A 27,297-nucleotide genomic window follows, 5' to 3' on the forward strand; every position below is an offset into this window, starting at 1 on the left:
CTGACGTTGCTGCGTCCAGCGTGTGGCGTCAGCACTCCGCGCCGCGGCCGCCCGGGTGTGGGGCTTCCTGTTTGCTCTGGTTTTCTGCCGACTTGCACAGTTTTGAGTTCGCCGTGCTGGGAACGCCTCCATGTGTGTGAGGTGAAGCTCTCAGGCCTCAAGACAGTGCCTTGCTGCGCACTGAAATCCATTTTTAAAAATTTTGTCTCCTATGAACGCACCCGCCGGGGAACTCTGGGGTGAAGTCCCAGGAGAACACTGTCTGATGCCAGTTTCTGCTGTCGAGAACGCAGTAACAGGTAAGACCAAAAAATCAAAACCAAACAAAAGACCTGAATGTCTGTAGTAACACCACTCCAAAAAAAAAAAAAATACAGCTTTTTTCCCCTGGATCCTTCTAGCCTTCGTCAATACACATCATAGTGTTATAGGGCAGCCCCGATACAAAACGGGGTGCCTGACTGGGTCCTCACCCGCGTGCTTAAAAGGACTTATCAATGCTCTCCTGCAGGCACACGCGAAAGGTTAATAAAAGATTTATTTACAAGGGAAGGGCAAATGAGGAAATGTACAGCTCAGAGAGAAAAGTGGGAGACAAAGTTTTAAATGAGTCCTACCCGATCCGCCGATCTGGAATCCCAAATGGCACTCTGAGAGCTGGCTGCAAGCCAGGAGCCTAAAGCCAGGAGGCGAGCAACAGCGAGCCCCCCAAGGCCCAGTGTTTGGTTTTTATACCCAACCTGGCTGCTTAACTCCACCCTCAGGTCCCAGCCACCTTCCCTTTGGTGGTGATGGGATTTGTCTTTCCCAATGTCTTGATGGCTTTAGTCTGGAGTGGGAGTGGAGTCCACAAAGCCTGTATGGGATTAGCTCAGGACATAATTTCCCCCTAACAATAGCACAAGTTTTTGTATCGTTTTTAATATAGTCCTAAACAAAGTATACTTACGTTTTAACATTTGGCCTTTTTTATTTTACAACAAAGTATATTTTTAATAACCTAATTATCCGTGTAATGGCATTATAATCATCAAGCTCATCCCACATAAATCAGCTAAGTTCTCTACCATTCCCCACTTATGGGTTGCTTCCAACGTTTTATCATTAATTATCACACTTCAAAGAGCATCTCCATACCATCAAAAATCACTTTTGTCTCTCCCCATTGGACTATGAACTTCTCAACTAAAGGAGATCTTATCAGATTGGTGAACCTAGAAAAGTCCAGGGACATGGTAAACTTCCATAAATATTTTTCAGTGTATGGATGAATAGATTAATATAGATTTTTGGCTCAAAATGTGTCACTAGTTACTGCAGCATTTTTGTCAAAATATATAAAAGGTGTGAATACGTTGTAAAAGATAAGTTGTCAGTATGCCCTTGAAAAGGTGCTCAAAATCATTAGTTATTAAGGAAATACAACTCAAAGTTACCATAAGATACCACCACACAACTCTAGAGTGATTAAAATTAGAGATGTGTTGGTATGGATGTGGAATGTTTAAAAAAGATAATCAGTAACATTTGTTCAAGATGGTTTGGCAGACTATTCACCACCACTGATAAAGCTATAGAGATCACTGTGGTGGAATCTTGCAGTGGCAGAGAAAGATTGGGCTCAATTATTGATGAAAATATTCTGTATCTTAATTGGAGTGGTGATTTCACAGGTGTGTATAATTGTCAGATCTCATGGAAATAGACACCTGATCTGCACTGTGTAAAGTATGTATCAAAATGCAACAAAGAAGGGCCTCCCTGGTGGCGCAAGGAGTTAAGCACCGCACTGTGAGGCAGTCAGAATCCTCTATAGCGCTGAGTTCAATCACTGGCCGGCCAGGAAGCAACCCACATGGCGCAGCAGACCTCTCCTGTCTTGCCTGCTGCTCCCCTCAGCAGTGTATTTCAGTCAGTCTGCCTGTTCTGTTCCCTATTCTTGTCTCTGGTGAATCCTCTTACCCCCCGCATCTCTGGCCTGTACCCCAGCTCTTGTATGCATAAATAAATACATCTTTAAAAAAAATACAAAAAAGTAATGAAAAAAAGTAAAAAATACAGATTGTAATAATTTATACTGTAAAGAAATGGGGGTGTTCTCAGCTCTTGACCTATCCTAAAAACAGAGGATGCACACAGGAGGCCACAAGAGTAAAAGGTAACTGTCATGTTCTTTTCCCAAATGACCATTCTAATTCCCAGAATCCTCACCATCAATATGCTGCTGCTTCAGGACGATGTTGTTTATTAGCAGAGGGCACTGTGTTCTAAATCCTTATCAGGCAACAACTCTGGAGGAGATTGCTATTGGTATTCTGAGGAATAATATTTTAAGGATCAATTAGAAATAAATCTAAGTCATTAGATTTTGAGGCTCCTCTCCCTCTTACTCTCTTATCTCAAACATCTGCACAGCAAAGCTTTCCATTAAAACCGAAAGACTCAGTTTTGAGTTCTTTGGGGAAGAAGATGTTGCTTAGGGCAAACATTGAAGTCTGGGAGCTTACTATCCTCTTTTGATATTTCATTACAAGGTTGAGCTGTGCAACACTGAAAGGCTGATTCCTATATTGCTCCCACTGAAACCTAATTCTTGCAGCAAAATGTGGTCTCCGAGGTAACGGAGGGTAGGATTTTTGTTTGTGTTGGATTTGTAGGGGCCATTATTTTATTTTATTTTATTTTACCTTAGGGCCCATTTTAAAAAAAAATTATTACACTCACCTGCACATATTGGGAGGATGACTGGTATTTGTTTCATCCTAGTGAGTGTTCTCAGAGAGGTCTGAGAGCTGAAGCTCCTATTGAAACAATAACCCAGCCAGCCAATGTTTACAGCAGCTCTGGGCAATAGAGTGCCCTCTGCCAGGGCTATCACTCCCTTCTTTACTTGGCACTTACATTCCAAGAGAACGGCACCCAACTGGCCTCTCTGGTGGCACAAAGGGTTAAGTCTCAGCACTGTGAAACTACCCGCAGCCACTGCAGCATGAGTTCAATCCCTGGCCAGCCAGGGAGAAACCCACATGGCGAGGCAGACCTCTCCTGTCTGGCCCATTGCTCCCCTCAGCAGTGTATTTCAGTAGATCCATCTGTTCTGTTCCCCACTCTGCCTCTGGTGAATCCTCTCACCCCAGCACCTCTGGCCTACATCCCAATTCTGTATACGTGAATAAATAAAAATAAATCTTAAAAAAAATATAGCTAGAGTAAAGGGAATCTGGTAGATGGATAGAGAAACTTAGTAAGAATACTCCCATGGGAACAGGAGAGCACGAGGATAGGTGTGTTTAGAAGGTGGAGGGAGTCTCCATGTTTGAGTGTTTACTCCAGGCTGACAACTGAGGGGGATGATGGAGTTGGAAGTGAGTGAGTTTGGAAATAGTTACTGGACAGAATGGAGGAATTAACCAGGACTAATGATGCCCCAGGTTAGAGCCACTGCAGATTTTCTGAAGTAGTCCCCTCCATTGATATTAAATATAAAATCATATAAGTAGAACAATATTTGTTTCTCTGGTAATATTTTAGAAATTAACAAAGCAGGGCCTAAACACTGAAATTTGTTGTTGTTAGCACCATGCTCTAACCAGCTGAGCTATCTGACCAGGGGGAAATCTGTTGTTAAACTTGAACTTAAACTTACGGTTTGTCTGAAACTTTGATAGATGTTCTCATGGAATGTAACTCGAAGTGTAATTTCTGCACCAATTTAGAAGCTGTTGGTGTTTTATTAAAACATAGGCCAGTGGACAATATACCCAGCACCCGTGGCTACCTGATCAGGGACTGAATGTATCCTTTCAAGTCTAATAGAGGGGGAGGTTTACTCTCAGGGATAAACTGAGAACCTATTAAGTTTTTCTCTGATTGCAGAATCCCAAGGATATCAGAAGCATATGGATAAAGAAAAAACAAAACAGTTGTAAAAACTCACAAAATGTGTACCAGTGCTTCCAGAAGACTTCCATCTAGAGCCCATGTCCGCTCCCCATCTTCCTCTGGGAAAAGCTTGCCATGGTCCTGGGTGTATAGAAGGTCTGCATGTCTCACCCCAACCACCTCTCCCTGCCATGAAAAGCTATGAGAGTCTCAAGTGAGCAGCTGACTTCCAACCAGTTATCACTCTCAGGCTCCAGCTCATATTTTTTACCAATTTTTAAAAATTTGTTATTTATTTATGCATACAAAATCTGGGTACAGGCCAGAGTGCTGGGGGTAAGAGGATTCACTGGGGACAGAGTGGGGAACAGAACAGGCAGATTGACTGAAATACACTGCTGAGGGGAGCAGCGGGCGAGACAGGCGAGGTCTGCCTCTCCATGTGGGTTTCTCCCTGGCCAGCCGGGGATCGAACTCATGCTGCAGAGGCTTCGGATTGCTTCATAGTGCGGTGCTTAACCCCTTGCGCCACCAGGGAGGCCCTTCATATTTTTTCTTTCACCATACCTCCTGCCACTCTGCCCCGCCATTTCACAACTAGAACTATCTAGAAGCCTCTTGTGCTGCTGGAAAATACTAATGCCCAAAGTTTCGAATCCAAGGCTGACAGGTGCTGGAGAAAGAGAGGGCATAAGGCAGGAGTATAACAGATATCCTCCAAGCAGATCACCCCCATCCACTCCCCACTCCTTTAACTTCTCTTTTAAGTGTTTGAAGCAATTCTGGGGAAGTGCTGTCCCAGATTCAGTGTTAGTATAAAAAGGTCCTGAGGCCTCCTGGCTTTATCCCCTCAGGTTCCCTCATTTCCATTCTATCATATTTGAAAAATGCTGCAATCTGAGGCAACAGAAAAAGAAACTCTTATTTTCAAGCAAAAAAGCAGTCTAGTGAAACTGCAGGGAGTTCCCAGAAACCTTGCATCTGTGTTCTGGAAAGAGAAACCTGAGGACAGTCCCTGAAATCCATGGCTGGTGTTGGCAGTGGGCCTGATATCATACATGCTGTGAAGACTGAGCCCTGATGCCATCTGTTCTTTCCAAATCTTCCCTGTGGGCTTCCTTGTACAGGGCATCTAATTTTTAATAGCCACAACTCTTCTTTGGAATAATAAATATGTATAAAAATTTACCATCCTTCCCCTACTATATCCATTCAGTCCGTTTTTTTCTTGTGTTCCCACTATATCCAGTGACATCCTGGCAAATTGGACTTCTAAACGTCTACATGACTTTTCTAGCGCCAGTGTGTCCCACACACCATTAATAGACCAATTCCCCACCCCCAAAAAACCCAGTTTCATCATTTTTTTCTGTGATGTACGAATCTGTAATTTTACTAAATCCAAATCTTGTTCAGACAAAATCAGTCTTCAACTTCTACCTGAGACTTTTCTCGGCCTGCAGAGCCACGCTTCTCTCCACACGATCCTTCTAGCCTACTGGGTTTACTGCAAGAGGTTGCTTTGGTCCTGCTCTTCTCCCCCACCCCCACCCCCTTAGAGCACTCTTCTTGTCACTAGAATTCCGCTTTTCTCCACAAGCGTACTCTACTGTCACAAGATTTCCTCTAACCTCAGAAATCTTTAACTTTTGAATACAGTGAGTTTTTGAATGAAGTAACCCTCATGTTAAAGAATAAACAAGAGATGGAAACAACAAAGGAAAACCTATTTCTAGTCCTTTCCTAGACTGGAAAGCCAGAATGTGAGGATTTGGTATTTATTGGCCTCTGTCTCCTTTTTAACTAGCGTCCTTTAGTTTGCCAGCAGGAAAAAAAGAAATGTGAGGAGTCCTCTGGCCATGGAGCAGGGCCTTTGGTCTATGGGGACGTCCCAGTTGGTCTTGTTGAAGGAATGTCAGCTCTGAAAAGGAATAGTATCAGGTGACGACTAGCATATAGGAGGAGTCTTGTGTATGATTCCTAGTACTAGCAACCAAGAACTGCCGCTGTTTGCTTTCCTGTACTGATGTCTTAGTAATGTGAACACAGTAAGTTCCATTAACATCAATAAAGAATACATTAACAAGAAATTAGTTCTTATGCATACAGCAATGAATGACACTCATAAAAACCAATAAAATCCATTGTTTATGGACATTGAATATATCCAGAATTTTCCATTAGAACAAATCTTCCCTTCCAAGAGAGTTTCTCTGTTCTAGGACACAATTTTCATTTCATACATAGGAAATTATTAAAAATAATAAACTCTGGGGACTGAAGCTCCCCAAGAACTTAGTACATTTTTATATCACTATTGAATCTCAAGGCCATAGAGTCCTGGGAGCCAGGCACTGGCAGGAATGAATGTGGACCGTGAGGGACTGTGGACTATAGTGATGCCAGGGCAACAATCCAGAGCCATCCACGACAGTCTTATCTTTTTTAAAGGACATATACTCCTTTGGGAGTCTCTCTCCAGGGAAATGCATTTAAACTCAAAATACTGCATGCACTTTAGAGACTCCATGAAACCCATCCAGTGAATTCTTAGAGGGCCAAGCCCCAGGCTAAGAACTGTTGTACAAGTTTTCAGACCTCCATCTACTGTTACCCAGGTTTAGGGCTACACAGTAGGTAGGCTGTATGTGTTGTGAGAAGGTGAAGGTGCAGTCAGCTGAAACCTTGTGAGGAGTCTACACTCCTTTAATTATTGCCCTTGTTTTTAATTATTTCAGGATTGGTCCATAGGACCTTTGGGGTAGCATAACATTTCTTCTCTTCTTATAAGACTCTCAATATGGGTCAGGATTGGTCAGAAGCATAGAGAAGATTCTATACAGCAAGCACCCACTGGAGGATTGTGGCAGGATTGACAGTCTGTTGGTCTCACTGCAGTCACGGTAACAGAAGAGTTGGCCCTAAAATACAGAAATGCCTATAAGAAAGGTCTGGAATTGGGAACAGTCCTCATCCCAGGAAATGCCTCTTCCAGGCTTGGTCCTAGAAAAAGTGGCCATTCTGGAGCAATGCCAAAGAACTGAGGAGGACTTCTTTTGGCTCTTGCAATTCAGTTTTATATCTTTGCTTGGTCATGCTGTGGGTACCAATGACCTTGGGTAGGCATGAGGAAGTGTCCGTTATTATTTGCTCTGACTATTCTGCACCAAGATGGCGAGTTAGGATGTAGCAAAGGCTTTGGCAGTAACTTTTGCCACAGATGGATGAATAGCTGCAGTCCACCTAGTCTCTTAGTTGCACCTGTTTGGACTCCATGCACCGTGAACACAGATGTTCAGAATCCCTTTACAATCAAGGTGCCAAATATCTGAAAGTCACTCCCCAGCTCTATCAAAACTTGCCTTCTGGGATCTGGAGACAAAATAAGGATTTTTGACCACTGCTGATTACTTCTGGAGCTGCCTGAGGCTGGCCATAGACTTGAAACATAGTTTTCACTAAGATCCAAACCTTAGCTCATCTTTAATTTGTTTGGGACTCCTAAGGGGTCAGGAAAATACTAGGGAGGTTGAAAAAGTATAGCAAGTGCTTGTCAGACCCAGTTTTGTGGCAAACGGGGGCCACCACTAATTTTCTGTGATGGCTTCTCCACAGGACTTGCTCAAACACAAACAAGGGAACCTCACACTGCTGAGAACAGGTCACGGTCTGACAACACAAACCTGTAGACACCAAAAGTTCCAGATTGGCATTCTGGTCCATGCTTGGCTCATCCCTTCCTGCTGTGGACATCAGGACAGAGGACTGAAAACACGCAGCCTAGCCATTCTGTCCCAAATTAAAGCAGCTCACAGGCCTCTGGCCTATCCTCCAACCATGACGGGAGGATCACCCAACATTTATAGGGCCTCCCTTTCTATCTGTTCCCACGTCCACAGGGCAGGAGGTGGACCCAAACACTTTTGGCAAGAGACGGGCTGCCACCAAGGATCCTGAGCAAATTATTAGCCAAAGCATTTAGATTAGCATACAGATGGGGAAAATGCTGCCCAAAAAAAAGACGGAATTTCCAAAAGGTAAATTTCTGTGTATTCACGCCTAATCTTCAAAGTTGTGTAAACATTTTTTTTCTACCTTCCCCCATCATTTGCACAATTTTTGTCAAGTCCAAACGTAATTTGAAGTGAGGTAGGTAGTTTCTCTCTACTTGTGCCTTCATCTTTGTGGTGACTGTCCAGGCCTGCGCCATGAAAGCACTAGTGTCCCGTGCAGGGGGCGTCACGGGCGGGAACCGGTGACCGGTGGGGATTCTCAGTTGGCTATTTTCTCAATCTCGTCCAAGTCATCTGTGTCCAATCTTTCTATTTTCTTATCTGAGGAAAAAAAGATGAGAGATCAGCACAGGCTTATGGAGGAGAAGCCGCCTAGAGGAGGGGCAGCAGAGCAGGCAGAGAGGACACGCTGGTCTGTGACCCCAGCCCGTCTGCATTTACCCCAAGGCTGCAAAGCCTGACCTGGGGCTCCTGCCAGCAACAGTCAGAGCTCCTGGCCCCTCAGAGCAGCTGGCCCAGGGGAGCTGTCTTTCCAGCCCTGGCCCTGAACTCTCTAGGTGTGCTCTGGGAGGCCTTTCCTCTCATAGCGGGGAGGGGAGCGTGAGCAAGGACAAAGGCTCCCTCAGGAAAAGAAAACCCCCCTTCTGCCCACACAACTAGACAACCCCTGTGCGGAAAGGGACTCACTGAAATGCTCCTGGATTCTGTTGAGAATGTTCATGCTGTGCTTGCTGTCCACCATGTTCACGGCCAGGCCCCTCTTGCCAAAGCGGCCAGTGCGCCCGATGCGGTGCAGGTAGGTCTCGTTATCCGGGTTCCCATCCTTGTCCACGGGGAGGTCAAAGTTGATGACGACAGACACCTGCTCCACGTCGATACCTGCATGGAGGAGAGTTGCTGAGGACTGAGCACGGCAAACAAAGTCACAGCCGCCACTGCCAGACCACCACACCTGCTTTGAGCCTGAGACTGGCCAGATCTGGGGACAAGTTGACTAGCAGAACCCAGAGGAACAAAGCAGAACTTTGGCAAATGCTAACAAAATTAGGGAGAGAGCCTGTGCTAGATACAGCCATCTGGAGAGGCAGCTGAAACCTCACCAGATGTCCTAGGAAGACCCAGTGCCATTCCAAACCTATCAGGAGCCAAGAGGTTTCCTTCTAGCAGGTCAAGAGTCCTGGCCTCGGGGAAAGTTACCGCCTGCTGAGGGATCCAATCTGTCCTGGAGAAGAAGCGGCTCCCTACCTCCCCACCCCATCTCCCCAAAGCACCTGAGTCCTGGTGCAGGAGGACTGCTCCTGCTACCCCAGCCCAGCAGGCCAGGACACACTCTTTGCTCACCTCGGGCACACACGTTGGTGGTCACCAGAACCTTCTCTTTGCCCTCTCGGAAGCGCTCGATCACCGCAGCCCTCTGCTCCACCATCATTTCACCGCTCAGCAGAGCCACCTGGTGGCCTTCTTTTGAGAGCTCTGCTGCCAACCAACTAGCTGTTTTGCGGGTCTGGAGTGAAAAGAATTGTTTTAGATGAAGACACCTGTAAGAAACAAAAAATGAAGACACCTGCACAAAAGCGGCTTGTCGCCATTAGAAACATGAAAGCGGGGCCTCCCTGGTGGCACAGGGGTTAAGGACAGCGCTATCAAGTTATCCTCAGCCACTGCAGCACTGAGTTCGATCCCCAGCCAGGGAGGTCACCCAAATGGCGCAACAGACCTCTCCTGTCTCACCCGCTGCTCCCCTCAGTAGTGTATTTCAGTCAATCCACCTGTTCTCTTCCCCACTCTGTCTCTTGTGAGTTCTCTTATCCACACACCTCTGCCCTGTACCCTAGTTCTTGTATGCATAAATAAATATATCTTCAAAAAAAGAAAAAGAAAGCAAGCCCCGCTGAGTTCAGTCAGCAGGTTAGGCCTATAATTTCTCAAACAGAATTTTAGCCACTTTTCACTGGCTGCTATCTGAAGTTTCTCCTAGTGTGTCTAAGTAATGGGGTCAAAGGAGGTTGGGTTCTTCATGGTCCGCCCTGATAACATAGCTGGGGAGCATATGCCTGGGGTAAGTGGAGGTGATTCACCATTTCCTTTGTGCCACCTGGTCCTGCTCAGTACTGTGTTTGTGGTGGGACTGGCTGAGAGGCAGGGGTGGGGCCAGCACTCCCCAGGGGGGTCTCCGTCCCCACAGGCCTCAGCAGCTGCTCTACTCACGTGGCAGAAGATCATGGCTTGAGCGATGGTGATGGCCCCATAGAGGTTACACAAGGCCTGGAACTTCTCATCTCTGTTATTGCACAGGACGTAGTACTGCTTGATGGTGTCCAGCGTCTCCTCCTCGCGCTTCAGTTTGATGATGTTTGGTTCTGGGACCACTTTCTGGGCAAATTTCCACACAGAATCTTCAAAGGTGGCAGAGAAAAGCAGCATCTGGCAGTTCCGGGGCAACATCCTGCAAGGGAAGCCCAGGTTATCAGGCATGACCCTCAGTTTTCAATGGAAGGTGAAGAGCCACAGGTCCCCCTTCCCCCACCCCTTAAGGAGTGGATGGCAGGCATCCCCAAGGAGGTGGCAAAGTGGAGGAGGAACACTGCAGGGCCTGGGGAGGAGCAGACACCGGGGCACAGGGGAGGGTGGTATTGGATTCCCTGTCTCCTTCCTCAAGCCAGCCCACCAAGCAGATGCCTCTGAAGGTTCAGGAGGAATGCACCAGCCGGAGCAAGGAGATGGGTTGGATGTAGTGGGAAGAGACACAGGGAACAAGGTTTTACATGGCATCAGGAGGCTGAGAAGTCCTTTCTGGCTCAAGAGTTCCCACCTCTGGATGCGGATGCTCTGATCTTGGTGTCCCTGGGTAGCTATCATCACGTCAGCCTCATCCAGAACAAACACCTTGATCTTCTTGGGGTCAATGAACTTGAGCTTGGAGCACCAGTCCAGGACGGTCCCAGGGGTGCCAATGACAATCTGCTCACTGATCTTCTGACCTCTTTCCACTGTGGAGACAAGATGTTTTCTGTGGGTATTACATAGCAAAGCCAATTCTCTGAGAAATTCTAAAGGTGATATATTATAATGCAGTTGTTTTCAATGAATATTTTAAGGAAGAGTTAGGAAAACAATTTAATGGACAAAGACCAAGTCTGAAAAACAGATACAAAAATGAGAAGATAACACCTACAGTGTCATTCTTTGTCATTTATAATTATCAAATTCTCTGTCAAGGATCAGTTTGTTTTGTCAACATCATTCACCCAGTCCCAGATTTCCTCAAAAACAAACTTTTTCAAAGTTCACTCTTCAGTGCACTGAGCCCCTCTGCTATTTCAGCATTTACATCAAACAGATCAATTCCTTTCATCCCTCTTTCCCAGGTCAGTAAGTAGATTCCATTATGAAAGGCCAGGTTTTCTAAAAGAAACACAATCTGCCTCTCATAGATAAAGTCCTTCCCCAGATCGGGCATGGTCAGCCATGGTGCATGGCTGGCCCTGCAGTCTGTAAGTGAGAAGCACTTGGCTCCTCATTTTTAATTTGATGGTACTTATTGATTCCATTTTCAATCCCCCTTTTTTTTTAAGATTTATTTATGCATACAGGAACTGGGGTACGGCCAGATGTGCAAGAGGGTGAGAGGATTCACCAGAGAAAGAATGGGAAACAGAACAGGCAGATTGACTGAAATACACAGCTGAGGGGAGCAGTGGGTGAGTCAGGAGAGGCCTGCGCCATGTGGCCTGCTTCCTGGCCAGGGATTGAACTTGTGCTGCAGTGGCTGCTGGTGGCTTCATAGGTTGCGTCTTAACCCCTTGCGCCATCAGGGAGGCCCCCCCATTTTCAATCCTTTAATTACAACTTTGACCAGACACATACAGGCTTTCCCTAGTCATAACCAGAATTCTAAATATGAATACTTAAGTTAATTTGAAATTTAACAAAAGCTACTTACTTCAGTTAAACAAACCATTTAAATAAATTATTCAGAATCCTCTTTTTTTTTTTTTAATCTTCAAGGTATGCTTTTTTTTTAAAAAAAGCTTTATTTATACAAGAACTGGAGTATAGTCAGAGGCACAGGAGGGTGAGAGAATTCACCAGAGACAGAGCGGGGAGCAGAACAGGCAGATGACCGAAGATACTGCTGAGGGGAGCAGCGGATGAGGCAGGAGAGGTCTGCTATACCATGTGGGTTTCTCCCTGGCCGGCCAGGAATCGAACCCGCTCTGTAGAGGCTGTAGACAGCTTCATAGCGTGGCGTTCAACCCACTACGCCACTGGGGAGGCCCGTCCTCTGTCATTCTAATTCAAATCCAAATAGCAAATGCTAAGTACCGTATGAGCACCTTCTACAAAGTTTTATTATCATATTTACTTTTTTTTTTTAAAAGATATATTTATTTATTTATTTATATAAGCACTGGGTACAGTCAGAGGCACGGGAGGGTGAGAGAATTCACCAGAGTCAGAGGGGAGAGCAGAGCAGGCAGATTGACGAAGTACACTGCTGAAGGGAGCAGTGGGCGGCAGGGGAGGTCTGCACGCCATGTGACCCTCACCCGGTGGCAGGGGAGCAGCAGGGGATCGAACTGGCACTGCAGAGGCTGCGGGCAGCTTTGCAACCCAGCGCTCAACCGCTATGCCACCAGGGAGGCCCTATCATATTTACTTTTGTCTTCATAATTGACTTTAAGTTGGCTTTAGGACATTGTATGCAGAGTAGATTTCTGCATGTCTCAAAGTCATAGGTTTGTGTTAAACGAGTTCACCAAATTTGCAACAATTTTTAAAATTACTCAGATACTGTTAGCTCATTATAAAAGTAGAAAATATGAATAGAGAAAAAAGAATAAAAGTCCCCTGAATTAATTGCCATGAACATTCTAGGTGTTCTGATGATGTTAAAAAAAACTAGGCAGTTAAACAATTTGAAACTGTGCCACATCTTATAAACTATTCGTGTGGTGTGTTCAAAAAGTCTAATGTAATGAGGGAAAGAAAGGAGACTATTTTACATCAAAAGAACTTTAAAGAGATGTAATAATCAAAAGCAATGCATAAAAACTGATTCAATCTTGGTTTGAAAATGATGCTCACAAAGAAATTTTTTTTTTAAGATTGATTTATTTAAAGAACTGGGGTACAGGCCATAGTTACAGGGGGTGAGAGGATTCACCAGAGACAGAATGGGGAGCAGAACAGGCAGACTGACTGAAATACACTGCTGAGGGGACCAGCGGGCAAGACAGGAGAGGTCTGCTGCACCATGTGGGTAGCTCCCTCACTGGCTGGGGATCAAACTCGTGCTGCACTGACTGCTGATAGCTTCATTGTGCTGAGACTTAACCCCTTGCCCCACCAGGGAGGCCCTCACAAAGAAACCTTTTTGGGACAACTGGAGGAAAATGACAATGGAGTAGATATATAAGTTTTAGAAACTCTGTTAATTCTTGGTTTTGATAAGGATATTGTGAGTAATGCTGAAAATTATTAGGAGATGCACACTAAAGTATTTAGGAACAAAAAGCCATAATGCCTGCAATTTACTTTCAAATGATCACCATTTCAAATGATCACCAAAAAAGTACACACACAATGGAATACTACTGAGCTGTAATGGAAGATAAAATTTTGCAATTTGCAGCAAAATGGAAGGAAAACAGGAGGATTATACTAAGGAAAATAAATGAGGAGAAAAGCCATTGGTTTGTGACTATCAGAGAAATTCGCCTGTAGGTGAAGTATAAAGGAGCAGCAAATGAACAAATAAAATAATAAACTAGTGGACTTTGACAGTAGAACCAAGGTTACCATAGAAGAAGAGGATGAAGAGTCAGAACAAAGGCAAGGGATTTCATTAATAGTGGTTTACTTTTAATTATTTAATAAAAAGAAAAAATATATTTACAAACACATATAAACGAAGTGTGAGGAAAGATTAAGTTTGTAAATCAAGGTGGAGGAAACGTGTTCACTGTATTTACTACATGTGTTTCGAAAATTTTCAAAATAAAAAGTAGTTTAATGTATTGGGATTCCTATTCATACTCACATTTATTGCCTCGAACAGCATAAGCCAGCTTCAATTCAGGGTAAAATTTGCCCATCTGCTCAATCACTTTTCCTGTCTGAAGGGCGAGCTCATAGGTTGGGGAGAGGCACAAACACTGTACAGAAAGAGTGCAGAAGGGAAGTTCAAGACAGTGGGTCTTCTGTGATGAGGAAATACTATTAGGACTTAGTTATTCCTCCAGGCGAGGCTGAGGAAGAATGTATATTAAAAGTCACACTATTTGATTCCTTAAATTCCAACATCGTAAGTTGCAATTCTTAGGGGGTCAGAACTCTGGCTGGGAAAAGACACTTGAAAGCAGCCACTGGAGTTCCAGACCCACATATCAGCAACAATCTGAAATTCCAATTAGAGATTAGCTTCCTTTTCACTTACTCAAAGTTCTTAGAACTCTCAAATCCATCCATTAGATTCTTATTTGTAGATGGAGGTTCTTTCTGCACATAAAAGAACCAAACCTTAACTGGCAAACTATGGAAAGGGGAATGAGATTTTTGTTGCCTAATGGGAGATCAGCTGTGTCATTTGTATTCAATGTATGGGGTTATAGTTTAGGTAAAAAGTAATACCTTGGCTTTTAATTCATTAAATGGATTTATTATTCCACTTAGAAAATGGGATTTTCCCTTCTAGTTACATGTTAACAGAGAACCCATATTCACCAAGCTCTTACCTGGGGGTATCTGTTTGCAGGTTCTACTTGACTGAGCATGGCCAACACAAAGGCTGCTGTTTTGCCAGTACCAGACTGAGACTGGGCTATCAGGTTCTGTGGGCTGCACAAGAAAACAAACTGAACTTAAATCTCAAGTATCCTTCCACTTAATAAAAATATAGTAAAGTTTAGTTAAAGAATGAGAATTCTAATATAACTTACAGGAAGACTCGGAGTCTGTAGCAATTACAAATGCTAGCATCACAAATACAGAGCAGTCAATGATCCTGTGTCACTTGTCTGCTCAAAAATCTTCTAAGCACTCCCTACTTCATTCAAAATAAAAGTTAAAATCCTTCTACTGCCCTACAAGATTCTACTGATTTTGTTCCCTGATGCTGAGGGGTCAAAGTCTTAGTACTATCAAGTTAGCACCAGTCACTGCAGCATGAGTTTGATCCCCGGCCAGGGAGCTGACCCACATGGCACAGCAGACCTCTCTTGCCTCGCCCACAGTTCCCCTCAGCAGTGTATTTCAGTCAACCTGCCTGTTCTGCTCCCCACTCTGTCTCTGGTGAATCTTCTCACCCCCCCACCCTGCATCTCTGGCCTGTACCCCAGTTCTTGTGTGCATAAATAAATAAATCTTAAAAAAAAAAATTAAGGTGAACCTCAGTTCCCAGCTCAGCCCTACTGCAATCAGACTGCATTTTAATGAATTCCGGTGAGACTCATGTGCCTATGAAAGTGAGAAGCACTACACCATAAAATAACTTTAGTGACCGTACTATTCTGGTCTCATAGACCAAAAATCTATTCATTTTTTGCCTACATATTTAACATGATAAGTTTTATATATCCATATCGTGAAATAGTGTATATGAGCAATAAATATATATTTACTCAACATAGATGATCATACAATTAAGTTTTAAAAAAGCATTTAAACATTCTCTATGGTTCCATTTTTTTTTTGAAAAAGTATACAGATGTAAGTCTGTATCCAAATATGAATAGTGTGATGAAGGGAGATTTAATGAGATTTGTTTATTTTTCATTATTGTCTGACTTATAAAATGAGCATGTATTATTAGTGTAGTTTTTTTAATAATAAAAGTTAAAGAAATAGAAAAATAAAAATGGGGTAGGGTTATGTCAGGACACATACGGCTCAGCAAGCATCAAAGGCAAGGCATTCTCTTGTATCTTGGATGGACGGTTGAAGCCCATGGCATAGACTCCCTGGAGAAGCTGTGGTTTCCTAGAAAAACAGCAGATGAAGTCACAGTTTCTTTGGTTGAGGAAAGAGCCAATTATTTAAAAGCTTTTTTCTCTTTTTTATTGCTGTTACAGAATTAATAAATTTAATATTTGAATTGTGCTACACCATTTATAAAAACCATTTATTTAAAAAAATCATTTTTATAATGACCTAGAGATTTTACTGAACAGTCCAAAACAGCTAAATTCTTTTACTAAACTTGTGTTAAGTAAAAAATGCACTGCTATGATGAAAAAATTATATACAACAGGACCATTAAACACAAAAGGGAGAGCAGAAAATAATTTAACACTCACAGCCGAAGCTCCTCAAAGGACTTCACTGAGTAGAGGGGGGAGTTTGGGTCCCGCTGCAGGACTTCCACTTGGTTTGTGTTATCGACAAGGTTGCTTCTGATCAGCTTGTTGAGTAAGGACTGGGCGGCTCTGTCCTCTGGCAGGAAAAAAAAAGCAATGTTTAAAAGTCTATGGAATACACCTTGAGCACATCTGAATTTAATTGCTACTGGTATTTTAATCAGTAACATGCATTTGTACTGGGTCATCTAATTCAAGGCATATTAAAGTTTTGATTTAGAAATACTAAGGTAGTTTGTTTTATTAAAAAGAATGGTAATGAGGGCCTCCCCTGGTGGTGCAGGCGGTTGAGCGCAGTGCTGTGAAGCTGTCCTCAGCCTCTGCAGCGCTGGTTCGATCCCAGCTGTCCGGTGAGTGTCCCACATGGCGTGGCAGACCTCTCCTGCCTCATCTCCTCAGCAGTGTATTTTGTCAGTCTGCCTGTTCTGTTCCCCGCTCTGTCTCTGGTGAATCCTCTCACCCTCCCACGCATCTGGCATGTACCTCGGTTCTTGTATAAATAAATAAATAAATCTTTAAAAAAAAAAAAAAAAGGTAATGATAGTCATATTCTAATCCAGAATTCTATGGTATGAGGTCTCTTTTCCTGAGGTTATCTGTTCCTCTTACCTAGACCCAAATTTTTACTCCCCAAATTGCACTCAGTATGTTAATATTTAATACTTAATGTTATTTTAGCTTAACAAATTACAATGAAAGCAACAGAAAGTAACAAAGCCTGTATCTTGATACTGTTTTGTTTTTTCAAGATTTATTTATTTATGTATACAGGAGCTGGGGTACAGGCCAGAGGTGTGGGGGTTGGGGAGGTTGAGAGGATTCACCAAAGACAGAGTGGGAATAGAACAGGCAGATTGAGCAGTGCGAGACAGGAGAGGTCTGCTGCGCCATGTGGGTTGCTCTCTGGCCGGCCAGGGATCGAACTCATGCTGCAGAGTCTGCATATTGCTTCATAGTGCTGTGCTTAACCCCATGCACCACCAGGGAGGCCCCCGTAGCTTGATATTGTATAAGCTGTTTGTATCTTTTTATCCATGTTAAAATACTAAGTTTAATTTTTTTAGACAAAGAGAATACAATGTAAAATTTCTTTCATAACGCCCCATACAAAATAACCATTCAGGGAATATATTTCATGTTGCTCCTGAAGTTCATCAGTTTGTGTTTTTTGTTATTTTTTTTTTTTTCACAAAGAAGAACTGGGTTGTAGGCTAGAGTTTCAGGTGGGGGATAGGGGGGTAGGGGAGAGAATTCACCAGAGACAGGGTAGGGAGCAGAACAGGTTTATTTACTGAGATACACTTCGAAGGGGACAGTGGGTGAGACGAGAGGTCTGCTGCAACATACGTGGGTTAGCTCCTGTGCTGGGGATCAAACTCTGGCTCTAGTGGTGACAGCACTGAGACTTAACCCCTAAGCCACCAGGGAGGCCCTCATCAGTTGTTTTAAGTAAAATTTCTCTGAAATGTGAATCATTAGAATTCCTTCACCAATGATTCTATTGACCTGTTATTAAACCACTGTGACTCCCATTAAAGTTGGGGGTAAAAATGAAGGCTTTAACAATCCCTTTTCTCTGAATGTAGACCCTTGTGTATAAAGCTCTAAGGTTGGGTTACCTTTCTCTTCTTCATCTGTCTTCTCTGCATTAGCATTGCTCTTGACAACAGCACCTTTATCAGACACAAAGTGGCCGTCATTCAAAATCATATCCCATACCCAAACTGAGACAATTCAAATTCTATGAGACACTAGAAATGTAAAGGTCTGGGGAGCAAAAAAAACTAAATGAGGTGAACAAGCCACAGATAAAAAGCATTTAAGTCTTCCTAAATAAAGATATGAAACACTATTGCTTATATTTCAATCATTTCCTATTTAAAATCCTCTCATTGTTCCTCAAAAAAGGAATGCTAATTTTTGTCACAGGATGAATATTTCTGCAATGTTATAGAAAGATGATTATAGCAGTCAATGACTAGAAATCATGTTTATGTTCAACAGAGGAATATCTATGCAAATTGTATTTCATCATGCATGAACACAGTGACACTGAGATTCCATGTATATGAATTGTTATTAGAAATGTACAAATACTGTAGCAATGTAAAAATATCCAGAAAAAGATTTGTGAATTCAAAGTGAGGTAAATGTTACAATTTCTCCCTACAGTAATTTCCTTTAAAATGTTTTTGATTAATTTAACATTGATTTACAACACTGTAAATGATTTAGAGGTGTTAGATCATAACCTTCAGATTTATGTTACCATGCCACACCTAACACCAATGCACCCAGAGTCCTGGTGTCATAGTCCCATATTCTACATATAAGTAACACCATCCCAAATTTGTCTTTCTCTGATTTATTTTGCTTAGCATGCCCCCTATAATAACAAACACATCAACAAAAATTTAATGAAAACCTTAGCTTTTGGCAGACATGGTTTCAGAATAATTAGATTAGCTCTCAGGTTGTTCATTTGTCTATCTCAAATGAGTGGTATTCGAAAAAGTAAAAAATCTTTGGCAGTATGTCCTCATGGTTAATAATAAGTTGAAGAATTTATAAGCCAATTAGGTATCCTCATGCTTATATTAAGGACAATATAAAACAAAACAATCCAGCTCATTGATTCCCAGGTCAAATGACAGCTAGCATCTGCCAGCCCCCTATCTGATATATGTGGTTTTTTCTCTGACAATTATTAGGTTAAAACAGAAATACTAAAGGAAATCACATTTGCTTTCATATTAGCATTTAGTTACTCACCATTGGCATCTGGTTTGATTTTCTCTTCCTTAAGATGCAAGTTGCTCAACTAAATGGAGAATATGGGGAGGAGGGGCAGAGTGTCAGGAAAATCACTTAAAAGACTGTGAATCAACAGAGGCTCCCCATTGAATCTGGAGAGAAATATGCCACTCTCAAGACCTATTCATTAGGTATATTCAATAGAACTTATTCATTAGGTGGGTCTGCTAGACTCGTTTGTTTAGTAAATGTTTGAGAATAAGAAAAATTTCCCATAAAGAGCAATAGGAAAAAACCAATTACACAGCTCTGGAGAGAATTGTAATTTGTGAGTTTGCTTAATGCCCTGATTACAAAGACTCTCAGTAGAACACCACTTAAGCTGTCATCCTCTCATATTCCAAACAAGAGGAAATTTAAAGAGACATTGGAAAATGCAGTGATTACTTCAGATAGAAGATGAAGGTGAGAGGACTGCAATGAAGAGCATCTGTATGTAGGGAATCAGTTCTGTTGCAGGACTTGGGTGAGCCACAGGACCACAGCCTTCAAACATGCAGCCTTGAACTCAGCTCGCCTGGAGCTGATGTCTGATATTTTGTTTTTATTTTTTATTTACTTATGCATACAAGAGCTGGGGTGTAGGCCAGAGGTGTGGGATGATGAGAGGATTCACCAGAGACAGAGCAGGGAAAAGAACAGGCAGATTGATTGAAGTACACTGCTGAGGGGAGCAGTGGGTGAGACAGGAGAGGTCTGCTGCACCATGTGGATAGCTCCCTGGCAGGCCGGCCAGGGATCGAACTCCTGCTGCAGAGGCTGCGGATAGCTTCACAGTGCTATGCTTGACCCCTTGTGCCACCAGGGAGGCCCCAAATAAATAAATCTTCAAAACAAAACAAAACACTAACTACTTAAGAAAGGATTCTTGAGAAATAAAGACGATTTAGTGGTAAACTATACTGAATAGGAATTGTCTTTGGCAAAATGGCAAATTAGATTTAAAATCTTATTCATCAGTTTTCTAATCTCTTTGTCTTCCTCTAAATTGAAAAGAAATTTCTGATGGAATTAAGAGGAGCCACTGGGAATGATGAAAGAAATTAAGAAATGAAGCTTAATGAATATTTTAAAATACACTAAAGCTTGCACTGTACCCATCACAGTAACATGTCATGCAGTGCCCGTGGGGATCTTGAGTGGAAATTCCCCCAGGTAGAGGTGTAAGAGGTGTCTTTATTCAGTTAGATACTGGGATCAATTGTTTGGTATAGATACTGGGATCAGTTCTTTACTGATGCATGGTTAAGCAGATTCACAAATCTTATCCATGTTCAACTAACTATCCCTATAATATTGCCAGGTAATTTAAGATTGCTGAAAAAAATCTGTGTTTTAGATAATAATAATAATAATAATAGCTACCACTTACATAGCTCCTATATCAGGCATATCATAACTCAATGAGGTAGGTCCTATGGTTATCCTCATTTTACAGATGTGGAGACGGAGACACAGAAAAGCTAAGCAGTTTGCCCAAGGTCACATAACCAGTAAGTGATGAACCCAGAATACAAACCCAAGTCTGTCTGGCTACAGTCTTGAGGTCTTAACCTCTACACAGTAGTGTCTCCCACAGATAATGCTAATCTTGAAGAAAATACTAATTTATTTTTTTTTTAGATTTATTTTATTTATTTATGCATACAAGCTCTGGGTACAGTCAGAAGCGCGGGAGGGTGAGAGAATTCACCAGAGCCAGAGCGGGGAGCAGAGCAGGCAGAAGGACCGAAGTACACTGCTGAGGGGAGCAGCGGGCGGCAGGAGAGGTCTGCGCGCCATGTGGGACCCTCCTCTGGTGGCCGGGGAGCAGCCGGGGATTGAACCAGCGCAGCAGAGGCCTCAGGCAGCTTCACAACCCAGCGTTCAAAAGCTGCGCCACCAGGGAGGCCCTCTTAACAAAACTTTTATACAAATTAGTAGGTTAAGAGAATGACAATCAAATCTAACCTGACCAGAAGTCAGCCAAAATATTCAAAACTACTTGAGGGGCCTCCCTTGTGGCACAAGGGGCTAAGCCTCAGCCTATGAAGCTATTGGAAGCCACTGCAGCATGAGTTTGATCTCTGGCCAGGGAGCTAACCTACCTGGCGCAGCAGACCTCTCCTGTCTCGCCCACTGTTCCCCTCAGCAGTGTATTTCAGTCAATCTGCCTGTTCTGCGCCCCTACTCTGTCTCTGGTGAATCCTCTCACCAACCCCTCTACCACCACCCCCACACCTCTGGCCTGCACCCCAGCTCTTGTATGCATAAATAAATTTTAAAAAACCTATTTGAAATACATATTTACACCTACAATGGCTAAGATATGATAGGGTTTCTCTCCCCACCCCCAGTTTATATTGTACCTTAAGAGATTAAAGAAAATATGAAGTCAGCACAGGAAAACATTATTTCATCTTTCTCTCAGTCATTATTAACTTTTGTGTATGTTATATGATGCACATATTTTGTAAAATAATACAATGTGCAATTTCTTTTTTTTTTTTTAAATATTAAATTTTATTTTTATATTCCCCCATACAATTGCAAACGCCCCATTCTGACCCCAATCCTTCCCCTCCCGCCCCCCACCCCCCAAAAAGTGTCTCTGGTTCATAGTTTTTTGTTGATTTTGATTTTCACTTTCTTATATTCATTTTCCTGGTCCCTTATTTAAGTTTTCTAGATTCCTGCTATGAGTGAGACCATACAATGTGCAATTTCTAAATAGTTATATATAGACAGTGTATATATGTAAAAATTTCTTTCTGACAGAGCCAAGTAATGGAAAAACAGACTACAGCTTATTTACTAGATTACAAGTCAATTAACAGTGCCTGCTAGGCTAGGCATGAGAAATACCAAGATAGATAAACTAAGGGCCACAGTAGAGGGAGGGTGCCATGATGAAATGGAAGCATTAAGTGCTAAGACCTCTGCCCTTCTGGAGGTCTCCCACTCAGGTCCCTGAACACTGACTCAGACTTCCAACCTCCAGGCAGGAAATCTGAGAATGCCTCTGCAAAATCTGCCTAGTCCAGAAGGAAACTTCTCAGGACATTGAAGAGTTAGGGGGTTAAAGTCAGAATTGACAAGCCCCACTCACATGTTTACAGCTGCCATTTAATTTCTTAGTCATCCACTCTTAAGTATTAGTAGACAATTAAATCTGACAAATTTTCATCATGAAAAAATAGACACTGAAATAGATAAAAGTACCTTACAGGAAAGAGAGCCTATGTAGAGGGGGAAAAAAAGTCACTATCAATAACCTTAAAATAATAAGAGGATATTACAGCCATGAAAGCAGCACTGGATGTTGTTTGTAAAAAAAAAAAAAAAAAAAAAAAAAAAAGGAAAAGGGGAAGGGGAGTTATTCTTGAAATTAAAAAATTGTAGAAATAAAAAACGAAATGTTAGAAGGTAGCTGGGAAAATCTCCCAGGAAATATGGCAAAAGACCAAGCCAGAAAATATCAGAAAAAAAAAAAAAAAAAAAAAAAAAGTTAAAGGATGCTTTTCAATAAATGGTGCAGAAAATTATAGCTCCATTATTTGCAATAGGTGAGGTAGGGAAACAACCCAAATGTCAAAAAAGAGGTGACTGGATCAAGAAGATGTGGTATATATACACATTGGATATTACTGAGCAGTCAAAAACGATAAACTCATGCCATTCACAACAACACTGTTGTATCCACAATACCACACTGATAAACGGGAGTCATGGAGCAGACTGCACAATGCAGGATGCTGCTGAACAAGCAAAATCCTGGCCTTTTTATCATAGAGTTACGTGGAGTAGGAGGATAAGGAGAAAAAGATAGGTGAAACTAAAGAATGTGTTTTTGTCATCTAGGGTGTCAGAGGGACATGAGTCGGCTGACCAGATAATTCTTATCTGCTTGACGACCAGGTGTTGTAATTGAAACCATAACCCAGACCCCTGGCCATCAACAAGGCATTCCACTGATCAGCTTCTGGGGTCCCTTGCCATACACTGGTCCTCAGCACCCTGGGCATTTCCAGTCATACCTCTTGAAGCATACCCTTCCCAGGGTGATCAAGCTTTCTGCTCTTGATTGATCTGAAAGGCACCTTGTAAGGTTTGGCTCCTATGACTGAGTGACCAGGCAGTTCTGACCTTTGTATAGGAATGCAGAACTGCAGGTAACAATAATGGTGGCCAAACAGGCTGCTTAAGTCTAGCAGCCTGGAGCTGGAAGGGATTATGCTCAGTGAAATAAACCAGAAAGAAAAAGAAAACTATCGTATGTGTAATGTAGGGGAACCAAATAAGGGATCAGGGGGAAAAATTACAATAAATTAAAAAACAAAATTAACAGGCAACTCTACAGGGGAAGAGGAGGGAGAGAGATCAAAACAGGAGCAGAGGGGCCTCCCTGGTGGTGCGAGAGGTTAAGTGTCAGCACTATGAAACAATCTGCAGCTACTGCAGCAAACGACCCCAGCCAGGGAGGTGACCCACATAGTGCAGTGGAGAGAACAAGGGACTATAGTGATGGTGTATGGGTGAATTGGTGATGGGAATTATACGGGGACTACACCTGAGAGGAGAAAGCATACTTTGTACAAAAAGGAAGAATGATATAAGATATGTATATATATAAAATAAATAAAAAAAGAGGGAAAAATTATAGCTCCATATGTGGGGGAAAACCCAACAACCTGAATATTTTTATTATATTCAAAAACCCTTACACGGCCTCCCCTGGTGGCGCAGCGGTTGAGTGCTGGGCTGCGAAGCTGCCCGCAGCCTCTGCAGTGCCGGTTCAATCCCCGACCCCGACCGCCAGGCAAGGGTCCCACATGGCGCGCAGACCTCTCCCGCCGCCTGCTGCTCCTCTCAGCAGTGTATTTCATCAGTCTGCCTGTTCTGTTCCCCGCTCTGGCTCTGGTGAATTCTCTCACCCTCCCGCACTTCTGACTGTACCCAGTGCTTGTATAAATAAATAAAAATAAATCTTTAAAAAAAAAAAGACTTGGAAGAAATGGAATTGAGAGGTAACTTACACACCTAAACACCCTGAGATAAAGACAGACAATTAGCAAAGAGCCTGGGGTTGAATTGGTGATAAGTACAAAGAATATCGGCAACTATAAATTCCAAGGATTAAGAAAAAGTTTCATAGGGAAGTACAGGTATTCATGACTTGATACTATATGAACCTAGGAATAGTCATCTAAGGAAAATTACAATATATAATCAAATATATATAATGAAAATGAGTATGTAAATATATACACACACACACATATATATAATGAAAAGCTGGGGGATGGGAAGGTGTACATATAGGGCAAGGAAAGGAGAATGGAGGAAAGAGTCAAAAATTAATGTATACCTAAAAGGAAAAACTCAAGAAGTAGCATGCTATTTAGGGACCCAGGAGGTCAACATTGTAAATCAGTTTGAAGAGACACAGTAGTCGTCTCTGGGAAGAAAAAACCTGATGGGAACAAAATTATTTGCACTTTAAAACTGTACTGTATAACATTTTTAATCAGTTCTAAGAAATAAAACAAAGTTCTTTTCTGGGAGAATTTACAGAAGTAGGTTCAAAGCACTATCAGAACTAAAGAGTGATTGGTTAGGTGAAATTAATTCTACATAGTAGCGTTTAACACCTATCTTGCTTACTGTGTGTCTGGCCTAGAACAAAGTTGAGCGTCTCAGGAGCGGATTTCCTGATTGTCAAGTCTACTGAATGGGTCATTCAGCAACACTGAGCAGGCTGGGAAAGTGCACCAAGAAGAGTAAGTCCTCGTCCCTGAGCCCAAGAAGCTAGAACCCGGAGGTGGGGAATGACACCTACAACGATGATCACAATCTGGGGGAGTGAAAGTGAGAGCAATCTATGCATCAATCCTCATTCCGGAAACACAAGCACGAGGCTGGGCTCTGTATCCAGAGAAGCACTCACCTGCGCTTACGTAATCCGGAGGCGGGTGGGTAAACAAAGCCAGCTTTGGGTCCAAGTTCGGTGCCCACCCGCCCCCTCTCCCGGGCCTCACCAACCTGGGCAGTATCCTTCACCGGGAACTGACACCGGCCCACGCTGGCTCCCTGGCCCTTTTACGGCTGAAGCCAACTCACCGACTCGGCCGCCGCTTCCTGCTCGTCCACCGCCAGGGCCCAAGAGTCGGTGGCCATGGTCCCGGGCGCGGGTGGGGCACTGGTGCTGGGGGACACGCCGGCTCGCGCGGCGCGATCGTGGGTGCTCGGGGTCCCCGGCGAGCCCCGCTCCCGCCCCACAGAGGGGGAAGTCATCGGTTCCGGCGCTAGGGACCGGAAGCGGCGCGCCGCAGTGACGTCGGTGTGCGCGCCTGGCTGGGCACCTCGCTAGCCTCGGATTGTTGCTTAGGTCGCCTTCGGACCCTCATCATGCACCCTTGCTTTAGCTCGGGCTTTCTTATCCAACGTCCAGAACCGCAGACCCTGCGGTAGTTTGGTTACTGCTCCTGTCAACTGGTTGTCCGAGCAAAGAGCTAAAGCACATTCCCGCGCTGGACAGTGACACAAAAGACGCCCATATAGATTGAATGTATCAAAACACAAAGCTAGTACAATCACCAAAGTGCGTATTGGGCTGGTGAAGATTTCCCTTTCCATGTGTGTACACTTTGTCTTCTGAAGTGGGTTTCAAATTGTATTTCATACAAATGATAAAGGCCAATAATATAACAAACATCTGCGAAATTTAAGAAAGTCAATAGGATTCAATTGGAAGTCGCTGCACAGTAATCCCAAGAGACAACAGCTGTTCTGAATCTGGCGCTTATCCTTCCCAAGAATGCTTTTAGCATTTGTTACTTTAAAAGGATCACGGGTCTAGACTCTCTTATCTCCTCCTCCTACACCTGCACAAAGTGAGCCTCCTACTAAGAAAGGACCTGGCTTCTAAAGGGGGGCTGAGGAGCTGGGAGAATAAAACAACTGCATTTACTGCTGTATTTACTTCCATGGGACCTTAGCAGCCTTCATCTTTGAAATCATGGCAAGTCCACCTTGCGGTTGGGCTCGAAGATTCAACCAGACGAACAGTAATAAGGCCTTGGGCCCAGGGCCTGGTTTATGGTGAAGGCTTGATAAATATTAGCTATTTATGGTGACGGCTTCATAAATATTAGCTATTATTATTATTCCTACCGCGTCCCCGCTGGATGAATGCTTGAAAGGTGGCTATGTGTATGGAGGGGGAAGGTCTCGTTTCTACCCTGAGATACTCACGTCACCCACGGGTAGGACAAGTGGAAAGCAGCCCAGGGCGTGGCCTCGAAAGCGCCTAGCAGACCCGGCCATTGCCCCTCAGCATGGCGGTTAAGCTCTGCCAACGGCCGCTCACAGCCCGGGCCTCATTGGTGAAGACCTGGAGGCCGGCCTGCCAGCCAATCAGAGGGAGGCAGGGCACAGCCTCTGGCTTGCGCGGAGCGCCAGAGGGGCGTCCTTGTGCGTCGAGTCATGTCAATTTTGGCTCCCTGGCTACACTGGCACTGCCGTGAGTGGAAGGCACTATCGGCTTTACTTAATGTTGGTTCTCCCGGACTATCGCATGATAGGCATGTAATTGGTGAATAAGTAGATGGGAAATGTACACCCCACCCCCCAAACTTTTAAATCTTTGCCACTTAACAAATCGGCGCAGAAGCTCATTCTCAAGTTTAGGTCCTTGGGACTCCCAAGTTTGATTCCCAGCAGCACGGACATCACCTCAAGGTCTATTCCAAATTTACTAAATTATACCCTCCAAATTTACTAAATTAGGTTCTGCATTTTAAGATCCCAGATGATTCCTATGCACCTTTAGGTCTGAAAACAACTATTCTGGCCAGATTCATTTGACCTGATATTAAAAGTAGCTTAGGTGCCATGGGAGAGTTAAAATCTAGGGCTACATTCTTTCGAATCCAAGTATTTTAGTTGTCCTATCTTGAGCCTCTGTTATTTTCCTCAAGCCCCAAGGTGAGATTTAATCAATGTTCTATTGCAACAGAGTAAATCGTGTGTTTATAGCATGCATTCTTTTTTTTTTGCATTTTTTTAATTTAAATTTTATTTTTATATTCCCCATACAATTACAACCCCCTTATTTTGACCCCAATTCCTCCCCTTCCTGCCCCTCACCTCCCATAGAGTGTCTCTGGTTCATAGTTGTTTGTTGATTTTGATTTTCACTTTCTTATAGTTATTCATTTTCCTGGTCCCATATATAAGTTTTCTAGATTCCT

At 43.2% G+C, this 27,297-nt stretch overlaps 2 protein-coding genes across 6 annotated transcripts in view; one reads left to right on the top strand and one right to left on the bottom strand.

Annotated features, from left to right (window-relative positions):
- Positions 1–49: 49 nt before the first annotated feature.
- AARS1 (alanyl-tRNA synthetase 1) overlaps positions 50–27,297 on the top strand; it is a 54,790-nt gene continuing 27,542 nt past the window's right edge. Inside the window, exons 1-2 of one of the 3 annotated variants that reach the window (XM_037516122.1) lie at positions 50–299; positions 24,726–24,825. The gene's annotated coding sequence lies outside the window, so the exon portion shown is untranslated. Of the gene's footprint in view, positions 300–24,706; positions 24,826–27,297 lie in introns of those variants that run through there. The other 2 variants (XM_037516124.1, XM_037516123.2) reach the window with 2 other exon arrangements.
- LOC119249062 (ATP-dependent RNA helicase DDX19B) lies at positions 7,908–26,414 on the bottom strand. Of its 3 annotated transcripts, none has more exons than XM_037516125.2 (12): positions 26,300–26,414; positions 19,025–19,073; positions 17,872–17,925; positions 16,193–16,328; positions 15,783–15,875; positions 14,633–14,735; positions 13,939–14,053; positions 10,708–10,885; positions 10,104–10,341; positions 9,237–9,399; positions 8,583–8,774; positions 7,908–8,216 (listed from the first exon to the last, which is right to left on the bottom strand). In XM_037516125.2, exons 1-12 carry the CDS (start codon positions 26,369–26,371, stop codon positions 8,155–8,157), a joined length of 1,455 nt encoding a protein of 484 aa, XP_037372022.1. In that variant the 5' UTR covers positions 26,372–26,414; the 3' UTR covers positions 7,908–8,154. The 3 variants fall into 3 exon arrangements, with proteins under 3 accessions (XP_037372022.1, XP_037372023.1, XP_054552966.1); XM_037516126.2 differs by lacking the exon at positions 26,300–26,414 and adding an exon at positions 25,166–25,325; XM_054696991.1 differs by lacking the exon at positions 26,300–26,414 and adding an exon at positions 24,710–24,907.

This window comes from Talpa occidentalis, unplaced genomic scaffold (assembly GCF_014898055.3).
Source record: "Talpa occidentalis isolate TD23 unplaced genomic scaffold, MPIMG_talOcc4v2.1 talOcc4.17, whole genome shotgun sequence".
NCBI classification, from domain to species: Eukaryota; Metazoa; Chordata; class Mammalia; order Eulipotyphla; family Talpidae; genus Talpa; species Talpa occidentalis.

What these genes read in the sequence shown, in the direction of transcription:
- LOC119249062 (XM_037516125.2), bottom strand. Translation starts at nt 26,371, where the DNA reads ATGGCCGGGTCTGCTAGGCGCTTTCGAGGCCACGCCCTGGGCTGCTTT. An exon ending in TTGTCCTACCCGTGGGTGAC is followed by an intron (nt 19,074 to 26,299) that starts GTGAGTATCTCA and finishes TTCTCCATTTAG; the next exon opens with TTGAGCAACTTGCATCTTAA. An exon ending in CAGAGCATCCGCATCCAGAG is followed by an intron (nt 10,342 to 10,707) that starts GTGGGAACTCTT and finishes CTTCCCTTGCAG; the next exon opens with GATGTTGCCCCGGAACTGCC.